Genomic DNA, 24,793 nt, shown 5'->3' with positions numbered 1-24,793 from the left:
GTTCCTGGGTCCTCCTTCCTCCCCTTTTTGAAGATGGGAACCACGTTGGCCCTCGTCCAGTCCTCTGACACCACACCAGAGCCCCACGAGTGCTCATACAGCCGTGCCAGGGTTGCACAATGACCGCAGCTAATTTCCTCAGCACCATAGGTCTGTCTTGCCCAGTCTGTGTCATGCCGCGGCAGACAGTGGAGGCTGGAAGGGAGAGTGGCCTGGGTCTGAGCAGGGTTTTTTCCCCTGTTCCTCTCCCCTTTGCAGCCTCCAGCATTTAAGTTCTGATTCAGAGGCCGTGCCCCTCACTCCCTGCTCAATAGCAACTAATGCCCCTTTCCTCCAAACACGTGTCCCATCCCTTTCTCAATCTGGCTGAACTCTCAGCTACCACCACATCTGGTGGCCACGAGCCATACCCTTTAATGCCACAGCCGATGGAAAATAACTTCCTTGCATTAGTTTAAAACTGACTGCCTGCTCGTTTCATGTGGTGCCCCCTCGTTCTTGTCTGGTGAGAGACAGTCAGTAATAAATCCCTATTGACTTTCTCTTCACCATTTAGTACGTTGTAAATGCTTCTCCTGTCCCCGCTCAAGCGTCTCTTCTAAACTGAAGTGGCCTGGCATCTTGAGTCTCTCCTTGTACCAAAGCACCTCTGTAGCACTCATCATCCTTGCAGTGTGGGGACCAGCACTGGGCACAGTATTCAGAGTGGCACATCACACCATGCCAGGACACAAGCTTCACCTCGGGGCACCACAAAGATGCACTGAATGTCATGAGGCTGCAGCAGCTCTGAGAGCAAGGCCTGGGTCCTGACATGGATCCAGATGTGAGCCTGAGCGGTGCTGTCAAACTCAACATCCGGGGTGTCTAAGAGGCAGCCTGCCGGCCAAATCCAGCCTGCGAAGCCCTACTGGCCAGGCTGCTGTGTTGCCCGTGGATCTTGAACTGGCCCTGCAACCCGTGCACAATGGACTGGCCCTGATCTGGTGCCCACTGCACACGTCTAGGGCATCCACGGCTCCCACACACCAGCCCCGCATGCTGGATCTAGCAGGCAGGGCAGGACTGAGGGTCTCATTAGGCCTGTGGGCCAGCCCCATGCCACTCATCCAACATATGGGGCTGACACATTTGACACACTGCTCCAGCTGACTCCTCAGCCCTTGCAGAGGCTGTTTCCCTGAATGCCAGCCTTGCTGCTTGCTCTTCTGAGGCGTGCAGTGTGTTTTCTCGGGTTGAGTGGTATCTGGTTGCTGTTACTTTTGATACACAGACTGCTGGGGTCTGTGTTTCATACAGCTGATGCTAGCAAGCCGCCCCCCAGATCCCAAAGGCAATGCAGAAAACACAACTCAGATCTGTGTTCAGCGGCAAAAGCTCAAAAATGTTTATTGGTCTCCGACAGCACACCCGCTGGACTGACGAACAGTCAGTGCAACTCAGTGCAGCTTGTCCTTGACAGGTAGACACCGTACGTGATTCACACTCCCCTGGGTCTCCCCTAGGTCAATTTATCCTTGTGTTCCCCCTGTATCATGCCCACTCTTCCCTCTCAGTGTCAGGGTGTTTGTTTCTACTTGTTTCATTGGCCAAGCTTATGCGCCAGCACTTCAGTTCTGTCATCTCTGTCTCATGAGTGAGTTTTTACCTTTTACCTTTGTTCTCAAGTTTTTCAATTGCTGTTTTCGGACTCCCTGTGGACTCCCTGCTGTTTCCCCTCCCTTTTTTTCTCATTTATGCGTTTTTTATTATCTTTCTCAAGTCAGCCAGCAGTCACCAAGCCTCTTTCTCCCATGTTGCTTTTTGTCACCATTGCTTACAACTGCTTAGCACAGGGGTGTAGGGTTGCCAACCCTCCAGGCCTGTCCTGGCATCTTCAGGAATTAGATATACATCTCCAGGAGACTGCTGAGAGTCGCCTGGGAGACAAATGATAGGGCATTCATAAAAATAAATATTAAATGTTGGATCTGATTTATACAGTAGTCGTATGGGTTTTTAAAACGTAATAATAATGTGCATTTGTCTTCTTGACATAACGTCTACACGCCATAATCCGTAACTGATATGTGCAAGCACACAGGCATGTTGGTGTCGTCTCTTGTGGGCATGTTGGTGTTGTTCCTTTAGTCTACTATGCTACGCTGCGTAGTGTATTCATGTCATTAATATTATTACTTCATGTGATGAAACCTCCTGAAATAGATTTAAACAGAGGTGGCAACCCTACAGGGGTGCTGAACCTCTAGCCTGTGAGGCAAAAGTAGCTTGCAGAGCCTTGCATTCAGGCCTGCAGGGCTCATCACAAGTTGGGAAATTTGGCAGTCAGGGAGCAATGGCAGCACTGCCACCCTTCCCTGCTGCCAAGACCCCAAGCTTCATGGGCGGCTGGGAGCTGGGATATAACCCTCCCCATACGTGGCCACACCAGGGCTGGGTAGGGTTGCCAACCCTCCTGGATTGGCTGGGAGTCTACCAGAATTAGCACTGATCTCCCAGCGACTATTAAAAGCAATCTGGGCGATTGATACTGTGAATGGGTTGAACAGTACAATTAATGACATTATAACTTCATAGTTGACATGGTCGGAAGGGACCTGAGCAGATTATCTAGTCCGACCCCCTGCCATGGGCAGGAAAGAGTATGGGGGCCAAACGACCCCAGCTAGGTAGTTGTCTAGCCTCCTTTTGAAGACCCCCAGGGTAGGAGCAAGCACCACTATCGCTGGAAGTTGGTTACAGATCCTAGCCACCCTGACAGTGAAATAGCATCTCCTGATGTCTAGGGAGCCAGGTGGCTGGAGCTGGGGGCATGTGAGGACAGGGTGAGGTCTGAATCTGCTCTCAGCCAACTTATGGCTGTTATTCCTTGTCACACTTGGTAGCTCAGGGGAACAAGGACTGTCCCATTGCCTGCTCGTCCCCCCGACCAGTTTATGGACAGCCACCAGGCCCCCCCTCAGCCTTCTCTTGTGGAGGCTGAACAGGTTCAGGTCCCATCGCCTCTCTTCGTAGGGCCTGCCCTGCTGTCCCCTGGATCATGTTATGTTGGGAAAAAAAGTCTCCCTGAATAGCTTCAGTCAGAGTTGGCAACCCTAGGGCCAGGCCAGGCCTCGTTTCCTCCATGTAGCTGGGTTGGGGCCTGGCCGAAACCCCTTCTCCTGCAGCACTGGATCAGGCCTGGGCTTCCCCCACTCCCCAACTTGCAGATAACTTCCAACTTCTTTCCATCTTTCAGCTGGGATGTCTTTAAACATTTTCTTCAGGTTGGTGCATACTGGTAGGGGGTTTAGCCTTCGTCTTTAGCAAGGTACGGCCCGCTACCTGGCACTCTTCAGCCTATATTGACAACGTTATACAGAAGCCAGGCCACGGACGGTCCCCCTGCTTTACCGGGGGCAGGTTCGGGTGTGAGGTCTGCGTTGCATCAGAGCTGACGGGAGGTAGAGTTGATGGGGGGTGCGTAGGACGGCAGGGAGATTTGACGGCGGGTAGATCTGATGGCAGGTATAGTCAACAGGAGCTCCAGGAGCCCACGGACGCGGCAATGCCCGTGCGGCCAGGAAGCCGGAGCCGCCCTCACCCGACACCGCAGCACCGCGGCGGGGCCGCCCAGGCTCCTCGAGGCAGGGAGGCAAAGGCATGACAACACCGGGGACTACGCGAAGCAGGCTTGGGACCCGCCATCTCCATGGCAACGCCTGGACACGGAAGTGCTAGGCCGGAAGCGCGCTGCCCCCCCCCCCCCGCCCAACCACTTCCTTGTGCCCCTGGGTGCCGCTTCCGGCTCGCGCCGCATCCCTTTCGGGGGGCGCGTGTGGCTATTGGCTGTTGGGGGCGGCGGGGACCCGCCTTTGCTTCCGGCGCGGGGGGCGTTGGCAAGATGGCGGCGGTGGCGGCCGAGGTGCGGCGGCTGCAGGCCCGGCTGGAGGCTCTGGAGCGGCGTGTGCTTGGGCCCGGGGCCGGCGGGCCGCGCAAGGTGCGGGGGTCGGGGTCGGGGTCGGCCCGGGTCGGGTCACCCCCCCCGCGGGTCGAGGGCTCACGACTCTTTTTTTCCTCTCTCCCCTTGTAGCTGGCGGACGGGCTGGTGAAAGTGCAGGTGGTTCTGGGGAACGTGGCGAGCAAACGAGAGAGGGTTAAGATTTTATTCAAGAAAAGTAAGCGAACATCCGTCCCGGGGGGATTATGGGGGCAGTCAAGATCCTTGGATTATGGGGGGAGGGGGGTTAATTTGGTTGCTGATAAAAGTCTGGTCCGTGGTGCAGCTGTCTGTTGCTTTTATTTTTACAACGCCTATAATTTCTTTTTACACCTTGGGCTTGGATGAATGACTGCGTTTCCATAGTCTTGGAAGTATCCATTGGGACATACGCGCCTTCTTAAGAAAATAGAGAAGCAGGGGATTTTTCTGCTTCCTCGCTGCTGTCTTGTTTCCTTCTCCCCGCCATTTGTGGTCTGTGCTGGTGCCGCTGCTTTTATTTTAACAGTGTGGCTAAGACACAGCGCCAATACCTCCCATGGCAAAACAGTAGCTGATGATATCTGCAGCGCTAATGTTATAAGATGACACAATGAAACCTAAAGCAGGACCTTGTGAAAACCAGACACCTTGCTCTAGATGTGTCTTTGGCTGTTGATTTTTAGATGGGTTGTGATCCCTCTAGCAAAGTAGGGGACCTTGTATGATGGTAAGGGAAGTCTGGGGTGAGGGACACAGATCACGTAGAGATCTGGGGCATCTCTACTAAGCGACATGCATGTTGGGTATGCCAGCGACTCTGATGGAGTACAACAAAGCCTCTGCACCTTGCGTCTGAATCACTGCCTGATCTATTCAGCCTGCTCCCCTTAGCACAGGACTCAAAGAGTGCAGGGGTGAAAAACCCTGCCTCCAAAAGCCTGCAATGGAAGTTCGTCATCCTGCCTTAAATACTGTACGCGCAGGGTTTTTCATCAAAACACCTTAGCAAGCCTAGTTTGGCACCGGGCGGCACTTGCAAATCTAGTAATTTCCCTTTTGCTCTTTCTTTCCTGAAACTGCATCAGTTGAAGACGTGATAAAATACATGGACCCTCAGTACATCGATCGCATGGCCATCCCTGATGCCATGAAGCTGCAGTTCATCTTGGCAGGTATGTGATGAAGTAGATAGACTTTTTTAGTTGTGTGAAAAGGTTTCCATCCCGTTCACAACTTCTGATCAGGGGGCTGAGAAAAGAAATGCTGTCTTTGGTGTCCAGTGTGTCCCTGCAGCCTGCTCTGTGTTGCAGCTACAGATCAGAAATGGATGAGCTGGGAGGAGAAAAGCAGTCCGCTGAGCATCCAGCGAGAGCTGGCCATGCAGCTGGGGAGGGTGGCCTGCTCCTCTGTGGAGGTGCCTGCCATTTTGCTGAAGTAACTTCTCCAAATGATTGAAGAGTAATGCTGCCTGGTCTGTCCTGGCCTGAGTCAGGAAGAAAGTACTTGGGGCAAGGTGGGGAGAGTTTCTACTGGTTTACTAAACTGTTGACATAACAAAGCTGTGCTTGGAGGCCTTAAAGCCCTGGATGTAGATTAAATCTCTCTGCCTGACTTCCAGTCCTGTGTAGCTGTGCACAGGCAAGGCCTGGGCCCTTGCCTCTGGAGCCTGAGCCCATGATCCCAGTAACTTCAGCAGAGTTTCCCCTGATGCCCCCTAGTGCCAGGAAGATGAAATCAAAGCCTAAGATGTTGCTTTAGTAACACAGAATGAGGGAGCAAGAATGGCTGGTGCTTTTGAGGGCTTCCTCCTCCACCCATGTATGGTTTAGTTTGAGGCAAGTCACCTTGACTGTGGCTATAGGAATCTCCATTTGGTAGCCACCACCCCTTCCCCCCCCCCTCCCCCCATGTGCTGAAGTTTTCAGTTAGTGGCCTTTGCTTCCTGAAAGCGCTCGGGTAACAAGCATCACTTTGCTTAAAGGATTTACGTGCGATTTGCTTGGAGGAAAGGGGAAAGAAAGTCAGTGCGACTCCTTTTTTACCTTGTGCCTCAAAGTTCAAGTAATGTCTTGCTTCCCTGCATTCCTCCTATGTCTCTTTCCATCAGAGGAGCAGTTCATCCTGTCCCAGGCAGCTCTGCTGGAGCAAGTGAGTAACCTCCAGCCATTTCTGGACAGCGCCTACATCAAAGGTAATGCCCCTTCCCCCACAACTGCCTTAGGGTTGCAAGCTGCCTCAAGCAGCATCCACTTCTTTATGCCCTTGTGCCAAAAAGGGTATGGAAATGCTGTCTGCCTCAAACCGAAAGGAAGCCATTAGCATAGGGATGGGCAGTTATTTGGGCCTATGGGCCACATAGGCAGTTCTGGGGAGCTGCTGCAGGCCAGTCAGCCCTCTACTGCTCAGTGTGGGCAGGTGCGTCCAGAGCAGGTGTGGACCAGTTTGGGGCTGTGCGTGCGGGTTCTGGCTAGTCCAGAGCTGGTTCACTCTGTCAGGCTGAGTCCAGAGTGGGTGTGGGACAGGACAAGGGCAGGGCTGCATGTGCGGGTCCCTGCCAGTACCACAGGGCTGGGACCAGCGATGGCAGCAGTCAGAAGGAGCCACTGCTACCTGGTCTGCGTAGCTGCGTGCCCAGGGAGCAGCAGGATCTGCTGGCCGTATTTTACCCATCCTTGCATTAGCAGGTCCGGTATCTGAAGAGTTTGCAGCCAGCCGCATGCCTCAGTGCTGGGGAGCTAGTAAAATTGGACTTCCTAGGGAGTGAATTCACAGGTACTAGCTACTCTTTGGCTGCTATGGCCTGCCCTCCCTTGGAGACCAGCCCTGAGAAGGCTGCAGAGCCCAAAACAGTGCAGCGCCATCAGTTGCATGGCCACCATCCTCTGTAGCACAGGTTTGAGTGTACTGTCTTGGCCATGGTACCATCACTTGATGGTGAGGCTGAGTTCAAGTGGCCTGGAGCCCATGCTGTACTTCTGTGCTGGTAACTGTCCCTGAGAAGTAGGAGCACTCTCAGCTTGACTATTAGGGGGAGTAAAATGGAGGTCAAGACGGATGTCCTTTGTAACAACCCCTTGACTTTACATTGGAAAAAGTAAAACAACCATGTCAGTGTCTGCCGGTAGGTAAAGGAATGAAAGATATTCCACGTATTTCCTATGCATGTACTAAGCTTGTGGAAGCAATAGGGGGCGGACCAGGGGCTGGTTTTAGTTTGTCCTGATCCTCAAGCAAATGTCACAATGTTTCTCTGTTAACTTGCAGCCCTTTAAATGGTAGTAAACAGGGCTGGATGGGCTGTGTTAGTCTGCTCTGAGCTGTTAAAAGCTTCCCTCTAATGCAGACATGTGTTAGGCAAAGCCCAAGATAAAGGTTATACAATCCCACTGATGTTAATGCAGAGTATCTAATTGAATCCTGTTCTCTGTTTTTCAGCGGTTCCTGAGCATGCGACCAAACTGCAGCGGCTCTCTCAAATCCACATACAGCAGCAGGTAGCGTGAATGTTTTTGGCCATCTTAGAATCACAGACAATGAGGGTTGAAAGGAACCTCAGAGGTCACATCCAGTCCAACCCCCTGCTCAGAGCAGGACCAGCCCCAACTACATCATCCCAGACAAGGCTTTGTCTAGCCAGGTCTTCAAAATCTCCAAGGATGGAGACTGCACCACCTCTTTGGGGAGCCTGTTCCAGTGCTTTACTATGCTATACGTAGAAAGGTTTTTCTACATAACTTGACCTCAGCTTCCCTTGCTGCAGCTTGAGCCCATTGCTCCTTGTCCTGTCATCTGCTCCAGGGAGAACAGTCCAGCTCCATCCTGTTTGCAGCCCCCCTGCAGGGAGTTGAAGGGTCTTTGTCTTCAGCAGAAAAGGAGAGGTGGGGTGGGCTTCTGTTAAACATGAGGGATGAAGAGCCCAGCTGGAGATGACCTGTCTAGCTGGTTTGCATTATGGTTTTCAGTTTTATCTAAATCCTGGCCCTGGCACTGACTTGGAAGAAATCCTGTCTGAGTGTGTCACCTGAACACACTCAGCTTGCAGGGGGGTTCAACATCTTGATCAGTCAGTCCATTTAGACTGCAATGGACATAGCTTAGTGTTTCTACTTCCCAGGGCAGAGAATTGAGGCACAGAAGTTTATTGATTATAGGATTATACCTCCATTCTTCGAGACTGTAAGGGGGCTGGTAGGAAGGCTAAGGCTAAGGCGGAGGTGGAAGTAGAACATTGTGGTCCCCATTTTCAAAAAAGGGAGGAAGGAGGACCCAGGTAACTATAAGCCCATTAGTCTTGCCTCAGTCCTGGAGAAGCTCTTTGAGAAAATTATCCAGGAGCACATCTGCAAGAGACCAGCAGGGGAGATTGTGCTTAGGGGCAACCAGCATGGGTTCATTAGGGGCAGGTCCTGTCAGACCAACCTGGTGGCCTTTTACAATCAGGTCACAAAATCCAAGAGAAGTGATGCTGGCTCCTACCCTGGGAGTGTTCAAAAAGAGGCTAGTTAGATACCTAGCCGGGGTCGTTTGACTCCAGCATTCTTTCCTAGTTGGCAGGGGGTCGGACTTGATCTGCTCATGTCCCTTCCGACCCTACCAACTATGAAACTATAAGTTGGGGTGGGCAAAATGCAGCCCGGGGGCTGCATGCGGCCCACCAGACCATTCTATCTGGCCCACGGGGCCCCTAAAAAATTTAGAAAATTTATATTTATCTGCCCCTGGCTGCCTGTCTTGCGGCCCTTTGATGGCTTGCCAAAACTCAGTACGTGGCCGGTCACCTGAAACAACTGCCCGCCCCTGCTGTAAGTGCTGGGACTCGCCTGTTGTTGCATGGGAGTTGTTTGGGATTTTTGTTTATTTGAACCCTCATCTGAGCCCCCACTGGGCCATTGTTCCTTGCTTTGTAGTGTCATTGTAGTCTCTCCCCATTCTCGCTTTCCCCTTGGGGTTTGTCTGTCTCCCCACTGGAAGCTCACTGGGCTCCCTAGTATATACATCAAGGCCCTGATCTTACTTGTGACCTTTGCACTACTGCTGCATAGCAGTTGTGATGGTTTGAGCAGTCCTTGTTAGTTGCTGAGTCCAAAACAGTTGCTGCCCAAAGCACCTGTTACTCAAGAGAGGAGCAAGGTACAGAGGGTGGGGAGGGGAAGATGGACGTTGGATCACTTCAGCACCTCTGTTGCTCTGGCCTGTGCTCTCTGGCACCTTCGCCTGTGTTTTTTTGTTGATAGAAGTCATCACATTTGGATGATCAAAAAAAAGAAATCGAAGCCAGGAACTGGAGAGTTTTGCTCTTGGCCCTGGCCTGAGAGGACACTGTCTCTTTGTCCCGGCTTCCCTGGGATAGTAACTTTCCTTCAGGGGTGGGTGGGTAAATGCTCTGAAGTGCCGTGTCAGTGTGAGGCTGGCACTGCTGCCTGCTCACCGAGTGTTTTCTTCCTTTAGGACCAGTGTGAAGCTATCACTGAAAACGTCAAAGCACTCTTAGAAGACTACAACAAGATGGTATCCTTCGCCTGGTGCCACGGTCATGGGCAGCAGGGCACCTCACTTTGGGGTCATTAACTAGCAGGAACACCCTCTACTAGGATTCTTTAGCCCAGGGTTGGCCAATCCATGACACCGGTGCCACAAGTGACACAGGCAGTCTGTGTGTGGTGTGTGGTATTGGGGTAGGAAGCAGAGCAGCAGATCGGGCTAGGAACCACACTGACACTCGGGGAGGGTGCAGGGCTAACTTGTGATGTGCCTGCCAAAAAGGTCCCCTGCTGCTTTAGCATGTCAAGTAGCGGGGCAGCAGATGTGGTTCCATTTGCTGGGAACTGGAGCTAAGCACCTGGCACAGCAGGGTGTGGCCTGAAGGACCATATCCCTCCGCTGTGTTGCAGGCTGAGCTGTGTGGCTGTGTTACCTTAGAAGCTGAACACAGATGCCGCTGTGTAGTTCCATCCTTGTCCGTGTGAGGGGGATCTCAGAGCTCCCACCTGGGCTGATGATTGACCTGCCTGGGAGAGTTGGGCTCATGACCGCCATGGAGCAGCCTACATTCAACCCCCTTTCCTGCCGGCTGCTCACCAGAGCGGAAGACTGGTCCAGGCTGACAAACCACTGGTGTAGCTGGGTGCTTGCCTGAGCTAAGTCAGAGGTATAATTGCACTCTGAGCTTCTGTCCCCTGCGGAGTCCAGGTGAAAGCCCTTATTGCCACGTGATAGAGTGGATCCCATGGGCTGGGAGGTCTAGGGAGATGGGTGCTTGCACTGTCACCTCATTGTCTTGGAAGCCCCTGTTCTGTGGGGGGCCATGGGGTCTACTTAGTTTAGGCACTAGGCTTCCCCTGGCTTGAGAGTTTGCTCCTTGCTGCTGCTGCATGTCACCGTAGCCTTTCCCAGGCTGGACCCCAGCCTCCATTCCTGTCCTATGGGACCTTGTGGGAGAATTGCGTTTATGACTAAAGAGCAGCAGTGCTCAGACTGGCCCTTTGGCTCGCTGGTCTGTTCTAAGATCATCCTAGCCCCTCAGGTTCCCTGCCCCCCACCGTGTTTTCCTTAAGAGCCACCATAAGACTGTGCTCCTGTCGAAGCAGTTTGTCCAGTGGGATGAGATACTGACCCAGTTGGAAATGGCCAAGCAGGTGAAGCCTGTGGCAGAGTGACAGCAGCAAGAAACACAGCCTACAGCCATGGGCAACACCAGACACATGGGTCTCATGGGAGAAAAGGGCAGCGGGACCTGCCAGCCAGCATCCAGCACACAGCATTCCTGTCTGGCTGCCTGGATCAGAGCACCGCACAGCAGGGCCTGCATTTTCCTCTTCAGTAAGAACACATTGCAGGTAGGCACCCGGTGGCTGTGGCCAGCTCCGTCTTCCCTTGCTCCCTCCTGTGAAGCCAAGTGTCTGGTGCCTCTAAAAATCCAACCGTCTGCGCTTTTTATTTGCACTTCTTCAAGTGGTTTTGACTGTTGATTTGTAACTTATTTAAGCTCCTGCCCTGCTTGGCCCCATGTTCGGGCTGGCAGACCTGACTATAACAACCTCTCAGCTACTGCTGATCCCTGGACCTTAATAAAACCTGAAGACACTAATGGCACTGGGTCTCGTTCAGTGTTTCCTGCCAATAGTTGCACCTGTGCCAGTGCCTGTGGGCCAGCAGCATGCAAGTGCTTGGAGTGGTATATACCTGTGGGTCCCCAAACTCTGAAAGTCACCTTCCTGGCACAGCCTGGAGGTCAGCAGAGCTAGACTGGCTGTGAGCTTCCTCCCAGCAGTACCAAGAGGTGTAATTTGATGCTGGGAGCCAGAGTACTTAGCAGGCAGCCTGCCCCAGCTAGCTCCCTGGCACAGGGGAGGGAGAGGGGTGTTAGCTGGGCTGCTCTGATTGGCTGAAGTATGTGCCTTTTTGGGACGGCAGTCAATCGCCATGCTTTGTCAGTGGAGAGTCCTGTGCTCTGACAACCTGTAGCAGCAGGATTATGACCTTACAAAGCAGGTCCTTCTGACACTGCCTTACTGCTGTTTCACGCTGCAGGTTTCTAGCTCCTAGTCAAGGCAGTGCTGCTTCCCTTCCCTGCTTTGCAGTTTGGTGCACAGAGGAAGGGGACTCTGCCAGCAGACTGGTGCTACCAGCTGTCCTTCAAACGAGAGACTCTGAGAAGGGGAAAGAAGCACAGCCAGCTGGCATGGGGCCTACCACAGGCTCATAGGCCTCATGCTCTTCATAGTTTCGTAGTTGGTAGGGTTGGAAGGGACCTAAGTAGATCATTAAGTCTGACCCCCTGCCATGGGCAGGAAAGAGTACTGGGGTCAAACAACCCTGGCTAGGTAATTATCCAGCCTCCTGAAGACCCCCAGGGTAGGAGCAAGCACCACTTCCCTTGGAAGTTGGTTCCAGTTCCTAGCCACCCTGACTGAAGTAGTGCCTCCTGATATCTAGCCTGCATCCACTCTCAGTCAACTTGGGGCCATTATTCCTTGTTACTCCCGGTAGTGCTTGGGGGAACAGGGACTCTCCCATTCCCCGCTGGTCCCCCTTGGCTAGTTTGTAGACGGTCACCAGGTCCCCCCTCAGCCTTCTCTTGTGGAGGCTGAACAGATTCAGGTCCTGTAGCCTCTCCTCGCAGGACCTGCCCCCAATCATGCGAGTGGCCTCCTCTGGACCCTCTCCATGCTGTCCACATCCCTCCTGAAGTGCAGCACCCAGAACTGGACGCAGTACTCTAGCTGCAGCCTGACCAGTGCTGCATAGAAGGGGAGGATCACCTCCTTGGACCTGCTCGAGATGCATCCGTGGATGCATGAGAAAGTGTGGTTAGCCTTCCTGACTGCATCCCCACATTGGCAGCCCATGTTCATTTTGGAGTCAATAATGACTCCAAGATCCTTTTCAGCCTCTGTGGTGATAAGGGAGTTCCCCAGCATGTAGGTATGCTGCTAGTTCTTCCTCCTCAGCTGCAACACCTTACACTTGTCCATACTGAATCCCATCCTGTTCTCATCCACCCACCCCTGTAACCTGTCCAGATCTGGTTGTAGCTTGTCCCTCTCCTCCAGCGTGCCTGCTTCTCCCCACGCCTTAGTGTCATCCACAACACAGAGTGGATGACAGAACTCTTTCAGTCAGGGCCTTCAGAGCTTTTCCTTGCGGGGAGTAGAAGAGCTGGGGGCTTTCCAAGAAATGCACTGAGAGGATTGTCTGGCAGCCAAAACAAGGAGCAGAAAGGAGTCGGGAGCTCTGGCTTCTCATACCCGCCTCACCAAACCTCTTCCTGCTTCTGCATGTCTCGGGAGGCATGGAGGTATGTGTCCTCTCCTTGGGGCCATGGCTGCTGCAGTGCCCGGCAGCCCTCCCTGACTCCAAGATGAACATGGGCCGACAATGCGAGGTCACGGTTGGCAGGGCTAACCGGACCTTGTCGTGCACCCACCGGTGCATCTCAAGTAGAGCCAGGGAGGTGATCCTCCCTCTCTATGCAGCACTGGTCAGGCTGCAGCTGGAGTACTGTGTCCAGGTCTGGGCACCGCACTTGAGGAGGGATGTGGACAACATTAAAAGGGTCCAAAGGAGGCCACCTGCATGATCCGGGGACAAGAGGGCAGACCCTACAATGTAAGACTGCGGGACCTGAACCTGTCCAGCCTTCACAAGAGAAGGCTGAGGGGGGACCTGGTGACTGTCTATAAACTCACTAGGGGGGACCAGAAGAGTTTAGGGGAGACACTGTTTCCCTCAGCGCCCCGTGGCCTAGCAAGGAACAATGGACACAAATTATTACAGAGGAGGTTTAGATTAGACATCTGCAAGAACTACTTCACGGTCAGGGCCAAGGGAAGTGGTGCTGGCTCCTACCCTGGGGATCTTTAAGAAGAGGCTTGATGCCTACCTGGCTGGACTCATTTGAGCCCAGTTTTTCTCCCGCCCAGGCAGGTGGTGGGACTTGAAGATCTATAAGGTCCCTTCCGACCCAACTTCTATGATTATATGAAAGGTGCTGCTGGACATTGCTAGCACCAGCAGCAGCTCTGCCTCCCATCTCCGCGGTAGAACATCCTGCAGGCAGGCAGCCCAGACCCTTCGCACCTGGTGGAAGAAGCAGGTTCCATGGCCAGGGCCCAGCATGGAGCTCCTGCTGTTTGGATGTGGTGAGTTTCCCCCTGACAGTGACAGCAGCAGCTTGAGGGGCTCTGAGCTGCACGGTGCCCTGCAGGGCAGACTAACAGCTTGGGATCCACCTGGAAATTGGGTGGGATCCAGTGCAGGTCATGGAGTGGGAGCATCACGTGCCACTTGCAGAGCTACAGCCCACCTGCCTGCCCTCAGGTCCACAGGGGCCGGCCCTGCTCAGGGGTCAGAACTCTGAACCTTGCTGATGTGCTGAACGGAAGGAAATGGGCTTCGCTCAGCTTTCCCACTGCTCCTGCCAGCATTGCCCTGCCCTCACGTGCCCCCAGCTCCAGCCACCTGGCTCCCTAGGCACCAAGCCAGGCATCCCACAGCAATGGTGGGATCCAGAGGAGGCAGCAGCAGCCGGGAACCTCCCTCACCAGAGGGGAGAGGCGGTGGAGCCATGCAGAACCCTGCATGACCAGGTCTGTTGGGAACGGGAGCTTGTTACCAATACACTTCTTTTCGCCAGAGACCCCCCAAGGATTGACACAGCCCCTCATCCGCTTTGGTATCAAGTGAACTTTAAGAGTAACCCCTAACACTATTACAGGTTTCCTCCCTGTTACTACGACCTAGCAAGTGGCTCCTTTACAGCAACAACCTTTGGTAGTACCGGCCTCGGGTCCTCCACTGGGCACGTGGGATGTTTTTTTCTGGCTTTTCAGCTATTCAAGAAAAGAACCACGGCTGCCTCTGTCTCCCCAGAGTTACAGCACAAACACACAGTTTTCCTTTGTTTGTTCATTACTTTTGTAACTTTCTCATCCCAAATTCTCTGATCCTTAGGTTCCATACCTTCTCTTTTTAAATTAAGATACTCCAATCCTACTCGGTTTTTGGTTTTGTTTTCTTTTAGGGAAACTTGTACCTGGGTTTGCTGACTGTACCAATCACAGCACTCACTGTTTCCAGTTCCTTATGTAAGGCACTTTGCACAATTGTATTGCTTAGTTCTGTGAAGGCCTCGGCCATGGCTGAACCTTAGCATAACTCAGTTTGCCTGCTACGCTGCTGTCTGAGCCTGGTATGATGACAAAACAGGTGCTTTGCAGCTCTAGCCACAAGCCCTGCTCTAGGCTCAAGCAGAAGGCTGCCCCAGCTGCCCTGGTTTGGTACGTGGGCATTTGGGTTGAGGACCAGCAGCGACAGTCCTACTGGCTAGGACTGGTTGGCCTTAGCCAGGCTGGCCTCATGGGCTACCACGGCCCGGTCAACATGCATCTCGGCCCAGCTTTGTGGAATCCACTTGTCCCTGCAAACTGGGACACGCTGGTCCCAACATAGTTAAGTGTGTCCGGACTTAAGAGTGGCAGTAGGGAGACTGGATCTTTGTGCGGTCAGGGGGCCGGCCTGTAGCTGTCTCCGCTTCTAGCACGCCAGGGGGCTGGTGTGGGATTGTGTCATGTCTGATGAGATCCCCCCCGGTGCATGTAGGGAGCGTGCTCTCCCTGGTGTGGTATGCAGCACCCTGGTTGGTGGCTGGGAGGCATGTCAGGGAGGGCCTAGGCTGCTGGGTTACCCCACAGCCAAGCAGATCTGCTTGCAGCTGAAGTGATCCCAGGGGGCTGTGCCGTGGGCACACAGGAGCTGCTCTGCAAGGGCTTTGCATCACACTGCGCAGTCAGCCCCAGAAGCTGGCTCTACCCTTCTTCCTCCCAGGTCAGGACTGTGCCTGTCACCTGGATGCCTCTTCCTATTGGACTGGCTCCTCTGTCCTTGAAAACTCTTCTTCCTGGTAGCCAGGCCCTGCGTGGGGCACAGACCCCAGGGCCTGGCCCCGTTCCCCTCCAGCCTGTTCGCAGAGCCTGTGAATTGAGTGGCAGCACTTCCAACGCACGGTGGCTCCAGCCGGCCGCGCGACCACCCACGAGAGGGAGCTGCAGGCCTGGAAGAGAGCAGAGTCCCTTCGTGCACCTGTGTGAGCCAGTCCCCAGCTGATGGTGCTGCTGCAGCAGGGCTCTGGAAGAGCCTGTGCCTGGCTGTAAGGGCCCTGCTTGGCCTAGAAGAGCCCTTGCGTTTCTGTCGCCGCAGCAAAGCTACCACTGGAATGTGTTTCTGCAGTGCCGGCAGTGTGGAAATGCCCAAGAGATGGCCCCAGCACCGCAGGGCAGCAGAGAGGAGACGGGAACAGCTTATTCCAGCGTGCACGGCGCAGGTCAGACTCACAGCCTGGGACCCAGCTGGAAAGCCGGTGGCATCCAGCGCAGCTCACGGAAGGGGAGCAGAGCTACCTGCCGCAGCCGCCGGCCCTCGCTGGGAGCGGTGGGGCAGAGAGGAGGGAGAGCCGGGCTGACTTCCTGCGGGGCCTGGCATCTGCGTGGGGGCATCCCCCTTGCAGATGAAGCCTCTGCCGCCCCGAGCCCGGTCACGCGCGGTTCGTCAGGCTGCAGGCCGCGGGCTCTCGCTGAGCTCGAGTCCTGGAGCCGTGGGGCCGCGTCCCAGCCTGGTCACCCTGACAGCCCTAGGCGCCGCAGCCAGCGTGCTGCTGCTCAAGGGACCCCGCGCTGGGCTGTGCCCGGCTGCAGAGGGACGCAAAAGCCCCCCAGTTCGGACCGGTCTGAGCAGGGGGAATCCCTTCCTGCCCCAGTGCAGCAGGCGGGCGCGAGAGACCTCCCGGCCCCTCCCCGCGCCGGGCGGCCCACGGCAGGCGAGCGACCCCGCGCCATCCCCGGCCCCCGCCGCTCGCGCGGGGCGCCCGCTAAGCGGGGTAGGGGCGGGGCCGGGTCGCCTTTCGCGCATGCGCCCTCGCGGCCCGCCTGCGTACGCGCATGCCGTTCGGAGGCCTCTCTGTGGGCCGAGCGCGCATGCGTGCTCGCTCCTCGCCGGAAGTGGCTGCCATCTTGCGGCGGTGAGGCCTGCTGGCGGCGGCGGTGGTGAGGACGGCGCCTGAGTGCGTTCCCCGGGCCCCGCGGTTGTCCCGCGGGGGTGCGGGCGGCGCTGTTGCCCCTCGGGGTGCCGGGAGGTTGTATTCTTTTCCCGGGCCCGCGGCTGTCCCGCGGGGGTGAGGACGACGCCATTGTCCCGCGGGAGGTCCGGGAGGTTCCATTCATTCCCCGGGTGGTTCCATTGAGTCATGGGGGGGGGGCGTCCTCGAGCGGTTCCATTGAGGGGGGGGGGTCGCTCGGGCGGTTCTATTGGTCTGCGGGGGGGGGTCATTGGGCAGTTCCATTGATCTGTGGCGGGGGGTCCTCGGCAGCTCCACGGGTCGGAGCCGCTGGCGCTGCTGACTCTCTCCCGCCCCCCAGCCCGGTTCCAGGCGCCGCGGAGCAGCGTCACCGCCGGCGCCCCCCAGCCGCGCTCTGATCCGTCCCGCCGCACACCTGGGCGTTTGCACCCACCACGAGAGCGGAAGCCCCCCGGCACGGGGCAGCCAAGTGCGCCGCGCGGTCGAGCGCAGAGGACGCCGGGTCGGCCGCAAAGGTCGCAGGTGCGTAGCGAGCGCTGGACGCCGGGCAGCGCCCCCGGTCCCCGCGTGCAACCAAGGAGTTCGGGGGGCGGAAGAGGGGCCCGGCGGGCAGCGGTCTCCTCCCTGACCAGGTCGACGGCCGGGGGGTCCCGAGACGGGGTGAGGGGGCTGTGGAGGCGGCGGCCCTGGGGCTGCAGCCTCATGTGCTCCAGGTGGGCGCCAGGATCTCCCTCTGCTCGCAAGAGGAGCAGGTGTCGGGTGCCCATGAAGCGCGCCAGGTGCGCCTGCCCCATGCAATGGGTCCGTGGAGGAGCTGCTCCCCGAGGTCCGTGGGGGCTGGTGGGATCAGGGTAGCAGACAGGGTCAGCCCTGCACCTGATCGACCCCGAGTCAACACACCAGCGTCCGCAGTGTTTTGCCGCCCTCCTGCATGGCCCTGGGCGTGCGAATGCTTTGAAGCATTGGAGTAGACACCAGGGAAGTGGGGGAGAGGGGGCTCTCCAGCACTGGAGGTGTCCAGGAGAGGGCGGGCAGCCCTAGGTGCAGCGATGCTTGTGCTCTGCTGTGGGGTTTTCCCAGCTTCTGGGCTGTGCTGGTTGCCCCCTTCCCCCCCCTTCTGCTAAATGTCAGGGGGGTTTTAAGCCTCTCAGAGGCTTGTTGGCTGCAATCTGGAATGGGGACTGGGCTGTGCCAGTGCTCCTGCTGGCACCGACCCTTCACGGTCCTGGCTGGAGGGTCTCGCCCCTGCACTGGGCTCAGGAAGCAATTTCCCCCATGCTCAGAGTGGTCCGTACTGGGGGTGGCAGGGAAGGTTTGTCTTCTGTAATAGGTGTGACCTCTCTCTGGGATCTCGAGCTTATATTGGCAGCATTTGATAGTAGCAGGACGTTGGGTGCCGGGTTCCCCTGCTTTACATGTGGTAGGTTCGGCTGTTCAGTCTGTGTTGTTGAGTTTAGATGATGGGTTTGTCGGGGTTGTTTGCACAGGGCTGATCCTGCCCCCGGCAGGGGTTGAACTAGATGTGACATCTGCTGCTGCTTTCCAGCCCCACTGCTTGGGGAGTTTTATGAATTGTGATCGTATTTTTCCATAGTGGGGGGAAAAAATAATGAATGGAAGCAGCAATCTGGCATCTTCCAAGGGGGCCTTGAGTCTCTGTAGTGGGGGGTCTCAAGTCTACAGAGGCTGGAACCACTGATCTCTAATTAGTAGGGTCATAGGGAAGTTGTGCTGAGGGACCTCATAAGGTCCCATCTAGTCCAGCCCCTGCTAAACCCTGGCTGAACCACCACAGGCGCAGGTCTGTGCAACCTGCTCTTGAAAACGTCCAAGGATGGAGAGTTCACAGCATCTCTGTTAATCTGAAAGTTCCTCCTCGTCTCCAACCTCAGTTTCCCCTGCTGCTGCTTGAGCCCATTACTCCTAGTCCTGTCCCCTGGGCCACAGAGAAAAGCTGATCTCCATCCTCTCTGTCATCGCCTTTCAGGGATTTGCAAACTGTGATCCAATCCCCCCTCCAGTCTTCTCTTCTCCAGGCTAAAACCCCCAGCTCTTTCAGCCTTTCCTCACCAGTCTCACCGTCCAGGGCCCTAATCATTTCTGTCACTCTCCCTGGACTCTTTCCAAACTGTCCCCATCCTTCTTGAAGTGCAGAGCCGTACACTGGACATGGGACTCAAAGGGAGGCCTCCCCAGTGCTGAAAGGAGCAGAAGAATCACTGGCCTTGATTTGCAAGTTCATACAGCTCAGGAGACTGAGCTTATTTTGCAGCAAGAGTGTACTTTTGGCTCCTATTCAGCTTATGGCCCACTCATTCCCAGGTCCCTCTCTACAGTACTGCAGCCTGGCCACTCGCTCCCCGTCTGTATTTGTACGCGCCGGTGTTCCATCCCAAGTGCAGGGCTTGGCACTTGTCCTTGTTGAATCTCGTCCATTTGATTTTGGACCATTTCTCCAGCTGTTGGATGTATGCGTAAGGCTCAGGGAGGTCTACAGTCAAAACCAAAATTGCCTACAGTAGGCAAATAAACCCGGCAATGCTGGTTCTCTTCAGCTTCTGGCTGTCCTGTTGCATCTCCCACATACGACTGCTTGGGCTGAATGCAGGAGAATCATTGGCTCCAAATATATCTGCAGTGTGTTATCTAATACCTCAGCATGTTTTAATTAAAGCGTGTCTATTACTGCTTTGCATGACCATCTTCTCACAGAATCCCTGGCCCTGAGCTTTGACAGCATCCAATTTAGTTATGACTATAATTAAACTCTCCATTCTGATTAAACACCTGTACAGCAGGTTTTAAAACAGGAGTTATGTGAAGTGGAGGCATTTGGGATGTCTGGGATTACTCTGTGCTTGCATGCCATATGGCTGTAAGTGCTGGAAACTGTCTGATTGCTCTCGGGTGAATGGCTTAAAGGCAGGGACTGTTTTCCTCCTTCTGTAGAGCATGTGGTAGCACTTTAGGCAACACAATATAGATACCTGATTTATGGATTAAAGCACTGTGGCCATTCCTGACTTCAGGTAGGTATTTCAACCATGTCCAGAGTCAAAGCATGTTGTGCTGAGCAGTGATTCCCCTCAGACTACTTGGCATAAGGATAGGAATGAACAGATGAATCCTTCTAAGACAGCTTCATGAATCATGATTAAGAAATAATCACCAATTTGTGCTTTCCTTTGCAGTGTTGGAAGCAATGGAGAACTATAAAAAGAGCAAGATTGTGGAGAAGCCCTGTCCTCTGCCTTTCTCCAACCTGCCCTCAGACATTATCGAGATGAAGGTGAAGGATGGCAGCAAGATCAGAAACCTAATGGGCTATGCCATCGGCAAGATGGAGGCAGATGCTGTCAGGCAGATCCTTTTCACAGGCTCGGGCAAAGCTGTCGGCAAGACCATCACCTGCGTGGAAATCATGAAGCGGAGACTCAAGGAACTCCACCAGGTCACCAAAGTGCTCTTCAGACAGATTGAAGAGATTTGGGAGCCCATCGTGCCTGAGGCGGGCCTCGACACCTTGACAGTGAAGAGGAACATCCCTGCCATATGCATCTTGCTGAGCAAAGATGCACTTGATCCCCAAGAGCCTGGTTATCAGGCTCCAGGCTCTTTCGAGGCCTTCTGGATTGAGACGCTTGCAGCAGAATCCCAGGGCCAAATGAAGAGGAAGCAGGGGGCGGGCAGGGGGACTGGCAGCACAGGAAAGCACCCGAGATCTGTTGGTGAGCGTGGGGAGTCCTGCAAAAAACCCTGAAGCAAAGACGTTCACAGAAGCAACTGACGGGATGAGAAAATACGCTGGCTCCTCGGATGCTAACACTCAGCTCATGATGCCAAGGTCATTGATGCAACAGGGCTGGAACATAGGTCAGCTGAGGGAGGGAAGGAAATAGGGTGTGAAAACCAATCCAGTCAAGCTGTTGCAAATACAGACTCCTCTCAAAGCTAGTCTGACGTTCGCTTGTAAGATTGGAAGATTTAGGATGCAGTGCTCAGTATTAGTGCACCCTCCATCCTTGCTGGAGGTGGATGGTGGCAGGGCGCGGTGTGGTTGCACTCCAAGCTGCGATTTAGGTTGTATTTTCAGCTGCCCCCAGCCAGTGATTGCAACACAGTTTTGTTGGGTGGGACCAGCCAGCAGCCTTTGCGGCCGTGAGGTCCCTCTTCAGGGTACATTGTGTTCATCCTTTGGAGACAGGCAAGTGCTGCGAACGGGGGACTGGGGTCTCGGTTCTTCCAGCGATGCACTGTGACCTTGGACTGCTCCCCTTCCCTCCCCTCCGTGACTCGGTTTCCTCATCTGTGCAATGGGGATGTTTATGTGCGTTTTGCGGGAGGTTGAGGGCTGATTCATGTAGATGTTATCTCAGAATTACACTGCTTTTTGTAACTGCTAATGGCAAACTCCAAAGCCAAAAGCTGGTTTCCTTTACTGCTGTTTTACCTTCAGTATTGAAAAGAAAGTTGCCTCTTTATTTAACATTAAAAAAATCTTTAGTTGTTTTTTCTTTCCACTGGAGGCTTAATAACATTTGGAGGATGGGACTACGGACACTGGACTGGAACCTAAGCACTGAGCTGTTCCTGAGATGAATGTGAGAGCTTTTCTTTTTGTCACGGAACTTTTCAGTGGGGCTCAGAGGATGTGCATTTCGGTCTCCTTCCCCAGCATTTCACCTCGAACACCGAAAGGTTTTCTGACCTGTTTTGTCCGGAGTGGGGACAGCCCAGCTTTGTGTGCAGCCAAGTGGGGGGGTTTTGTTCATTTAGATTTATTTACGGTGTTTTTGCAGCAGTTCTGAAGGCAGGCAGGACTGCTTCGGGACCTGCCAAAAGCACCTTCTTCCAAGGAAAACTGCCAGGGCAACTGGACAAACACTTGCATAAATTGGTATTGGGAAGACGTGAACTGCATAAGATCCCTTTGTGAGGAGGTGAAGGTTTTCCAGTCTCCTCTGTTAGCCCCCCTCCCAGTCTGCCCAGGAGGCGTCATGATAGCAACACTATCGCTGCAGCTGAACGGTACAAAAAGTGAAGATTTATACAATAATCAGTCCCTTCTGTGGTTTGGCTCTCACCTCTCTTAGCACAAGCGCTCCATTCAGGTGTCAACAGCCCGGCTACATTACTGCGAAATAATAAGTCAATTGTATTGTAGGGCAGATTTACAAAAATGGATGGAACAACATCGTGCCTGTCCTGAAATGTATGACCTGGAGATGACCCATTGCTGTGGATCCCCTTTGCTTCCAGCTTGAACAGCTTTCCTGAGAGCAGGGCAGTCAGAAACCAGATACCCTTCAACTCAGATTCTTGGTCTAGGGACAGCATGAGTAATCCTGAGACCTGTCTCCATCCCACACTTCATCCAGTGTTGACTCTTCACAGTTACTCGCATGAGAAGCTGCCAAGCGTGTGTTGGCACGTGAGAAACTTGGGAGACTGGGAAGCTGCTTATGCAGCTTTGGGGGGGTTTGTTTCATTCCTTTTTCAGACATGTTTCAATAAACAGGGCCCCTATTTTCGCTAGCTGCTTGTGGGGCGTTTTTGAGCCACTGCCACAATCTCCCGAAGCACAATTCATGCAGATTGGGTCCTACAGTCAGCCAAGCTCGTGAGCATCTGCTTAAGTGCAAATAATTCCCACTGGCTAGGCTGTTCCTGTTCTTCATGCCCCAGTTCAAGGTATTTGGGAGTTTGAGACTGAGACTGTTTAGTTATGAAATATATATGTGTCTTCCACCAGAAGCGCAGCAAGCTGTACGACTGACTGGCTGGAGATGTTCAGGAGATGAAGAGCCAGTAGAGTTGACTTGCCCGTCATCTTCAGCAGAGGCATGCTGTTCCTGGTTCCTGGCACCCTGAGATCTAGGTCCCAGGTGGTTTTTATTAACTAATTACCAGTTTAGCGCCAAGTAATAAGTGTCAAAGCAAATGGGCACAAGCGCCTGCTGGGGTTGCATGCTCCTTACTGATTGCCCTAGGGCTCAAAACCATTCCATCTTATTGCTAATTTGCCCTTCTGAAAGACATCCGTGTCCTGAAATAGCACGTATAATCAGCTCTGTTTGCTGGCCTGCCACGTCGTGGGTAGCGCCTGTTAATCCTGGCTGCAAACTGTTTGTGTTTACAGTTTGAGAAACAGTTGGTCGTACTACTCTCGATCGTGCATGGGTGAAGGGTTTGGTTCAGAGAGACTAAAATGGGGGCTGCACTTCAGCTGCCATTTTTCTGTCCTGCGTGAGCTCTGATGGCTCCAAAACCCAGTGAAGGAACTGATTAGTGATCAGCTCTGGGACGAATTTCACCTCCCCTGGAGAGCCCAGCGTTTAACAACAGGCTTCTCCCCACGTCTGCCCCCCTGGGGAAGCCCCAGCTCTGATCCTTTTTGAGGAAATGTAGCTGCAAAGCTGTGACAATTGCCAGTCCTGCTTCCTTGCGCCTAATCCCACCCAGTGCAGGCAGCTCCTGTTTGTGAGGACAGAGAAATGGGCTGGCTTGGCCACCGCATGATGATTCCTCCGTGTAGGCAGTGATTTGACTCCAGTTCCCTTGTTACCCATCCGTTATCCGCCGCTGTACGTACAGAGGTGGGGTGGTGGAGAAAGGTGCCATTACTTCTTGTATCCTGCTGTGCAAAACAACCCTTTGCCTTCTGGGTTTCAGTCAATCTATCTGCAGAGGCCTGGAGGGGATTGCTCTGCGCAGGGGGAAGCATCTTTGGGGGCTGTAAAGGCAGCATCAGCCCTCAGGGTCCACAGCACCTTGGGCCTATGAAACATCTCCCCTCCAGCGATGAATCTGTGCTGATGGCAGGTGGCCCACTGCATGTTTTGCCCTGGATTTTAAAACAGGGTGTAGGATAAGAATCAGTTTTCTCCTCTCGGCGAGACGCAAACTGCTGGTTACACAGGCAGTCATCCTAGGAAAACTGTGATCTTAGTGCCTTGACGTTGGTGGGAGCAGGCACCATGTGTTGCAGCCATCCAGGCTCGCCCTGGGGGAGATGGGCAGATTCTCAGGATTGCCGTCTGTCCAGAAGGATTCACAAGGCCCCTGGAGCAAAGTAGAAGCCTCCTTTAAGGAAGAGAGAAATCCCCGTCTGCGGCCTACTCTCCTGCAGAAAGACCTGCAATTTCTGCAGAGGCATCTGTGACACAAGATCGGGCTCAAAGTCCCCTAAAGACCCATCCATGAGCTCAAATGCAGAGGTTGCCAACGGTGCAACGAGCACCTGATGCTGCTTGGGGTGGCTGAGTGCTGCCGCAGCCTGAATAAATAAGTAGTGGCACAGAGCAGGGCGCAGGGGTTGAGGCTTCTGACCTGCTGCCTTTCCCTGCTCGTGAAGGCAAGGCAGAGCTGCACCTTTGTAGGCTAAATAAGATATGTAGGTGTGTGCACACACGCATCTATGTGTGCTGTCCTTCCATGGCATCTGATGAAGTGAAATTGCGTTTGCTCTCTCTCATATATATGTGTACACACAGAAGCACAAGCTCTTGCGAACCCGAGTTGACTCCATCAGGCACTGAAAGGGCAGCGCAGAGCGTGAAGCGGAGCGACGGGAGTACAGCAAGTGGGAAAGCTGGGGAGGAACGTGGGGTCATCAGAGTTAATCCTGGCAACGAGAAGAGCGGTTCAACCAGACTGACCGCAGTCTGGTCTATGGGGCTTTTTTTCTTCTGCAGGTTCCCTTTTACACCGGCTATCCGCCCCACCTGCACAAGTGGCGCTACCCCCTTGTCAAAAGCAGTGCAGGCCAGGCGTGCCGTGGATGGTGCTCCTGCACCCCAGGCACTTTACACTGGTTGTGGAGGTGCAGAGCATGTGCCAAGCTGCTGGGTTGGCCACCTCGCGGGCCCCTGCAACCCCCGTGTGAGAGAAGCCAGGACAAGACGAGGACCTGGCTCCAGCCCAGTCCGTGGCAGCTCTGATGCCCTTTATTTTACAGTCAGCTCTTCACGCCTTGGAGAAGAAGAGCACTGCTTCCTCCTGGAGGGATGCCTGGTTGGGCTCAGGGTCGAAGCCTTCCCAGGGCGCGTAGCGGCGTCTGCCGCAGCAAGACCTGTGCACTACCCTGCTCTGTCCCCCTGCCCCGGAGAGCTGCCCGAGCCGGGGAGGGGGCAGCTCGGCCGTACGTAGCAGCAGTGACGCACTCCAGTGCCTCAACCCCGCTTGGATCGCAGCCCTCTTTGCAGGCACCTCTGCTCCGGCGCTGCTCTCTGAAGGCCCCAAAGCAATTAGCGGGGCTGGTC

At 54.5% G+C, this 24,793-nt stretch overlaps 2 protein-coding genes across 3 annotated transcripts; both read left to right on the top strand.

Annotated features, from left to right (window-relative positions):
* Window positions 1–3,848: 3,848 nt before the first annotated feature.
* On the top strand, window positions 3,849–11,053 carry DCTN3 (dynactin subunit 3). The gene is made up of 7 exons (XM_019531873.1): window positions 3,849–3,979; window positions 4,073–4,157; window positions 5,047–5,133; window positions 6,069–6,152; window positions 7,397–7,455; window positions 9,410–9,469; window positions 10,528–11,053. Exons 1-7 carry the CDS (start codon window positions 3,884–3,886, stop codon window positions 10,615–10,617), a joined length of 561 nt encoding a protein of 186 aa, XP_019387418.1. The 5' UTR covers window positions 3,849–3,883; the 3' UTR covers window positions 10,618–11,053.
* Window positions 11,054–16,435: 5,382 nt separating this feature from the next.
* On the top strand, window positions 16,436–22,067 carry RPP25L (ribonuclease P/MRP subunit p25 like). 2 transcript variants are annotated; one of them, XM_019531872.1, is made up of 3 exons: window positions 16,923–16,996; window positions 17,039–17,054; window positions 19,724–22,067. In XM_019531872.1, the coding sequence occupies exon 3, from the start codon at window positions 19,735–19,737 to the stop codon at window positions 20,290–20,292; it is 558 nt and encodes a 185-aa protein (XP_019387417.1). In that variant the 5' UTR covers window positions 16,923–16,996; window positions 17,039–17,054; window positions 19,724–19,734; the 3' UTR covers window positions 20,293–22,067. The 2 variants fall into 2 exon arrangements, with proteins under 2 accessions (XP_019387416.1, XP_019387417.1); XM_019531871.1 differs by lacking the exons at window positions 16,923–16,996; window positions 17,039–17,054 and adding an exon at window positions 16,436–16,500.
* Window positions 22,068–24,793: the final 2,726 nt, after the last annotated feature.

The sequence above is a fragment of the Crocodylus porosus genome, unplaced genomic scaffold, assembly GCF_001723895.1.
Source record: "Crocodylus porosus isolate Cpor-Errol unplaced genomic scaffold, CroPor_comp1, whole genome shotgun sequence".
NCBI lineage: Eukaryota > Metazoa > Chordata > Crocodylia > Crocodylidae > Crocodylus > Crocodylus porosus.
Note: the sequence above shows the minus strand (reverse complement) of the source record. Positions and strands in the feature narration are given on the sequence as shown.

What these genes read in the sequence shown, in the direction of transcription:
- DCTN3 (XM_019531873.1), top strand. Translation starts at nt 3,884, where the DNA reads ATGGCGGCGGTGGCGGCCGAGGTGCGGCGGCTGCAGGCCCGGCTGGAG. An exon ending in GGGCCGGCGGGCCGCGCAAG is followed by an intron (nt 3,980 to 4,072) that starts GTGCGGGGGTCG and finishes CTCCCCTTGTAG; the next exon opens with CTGGCGGACGGGCTGGTGAA. An exon ending in TAAGATTTTATTCAAGAAAA is followed by an intron (nt 4,158 to 5,046) that starts GTAAGCGAACAT and finishes AAACTGCATCAG; the next exon opens with TTGAAGACGTGATAAAATAC.
- RPP25L (XM_019531871.1), top strand. Translation starts at nt 19,735, where the DNA reads ATGGAGAACTATAAAAAGAGCAAGATTGTGGAGAAGCCCTGTCCTCTG.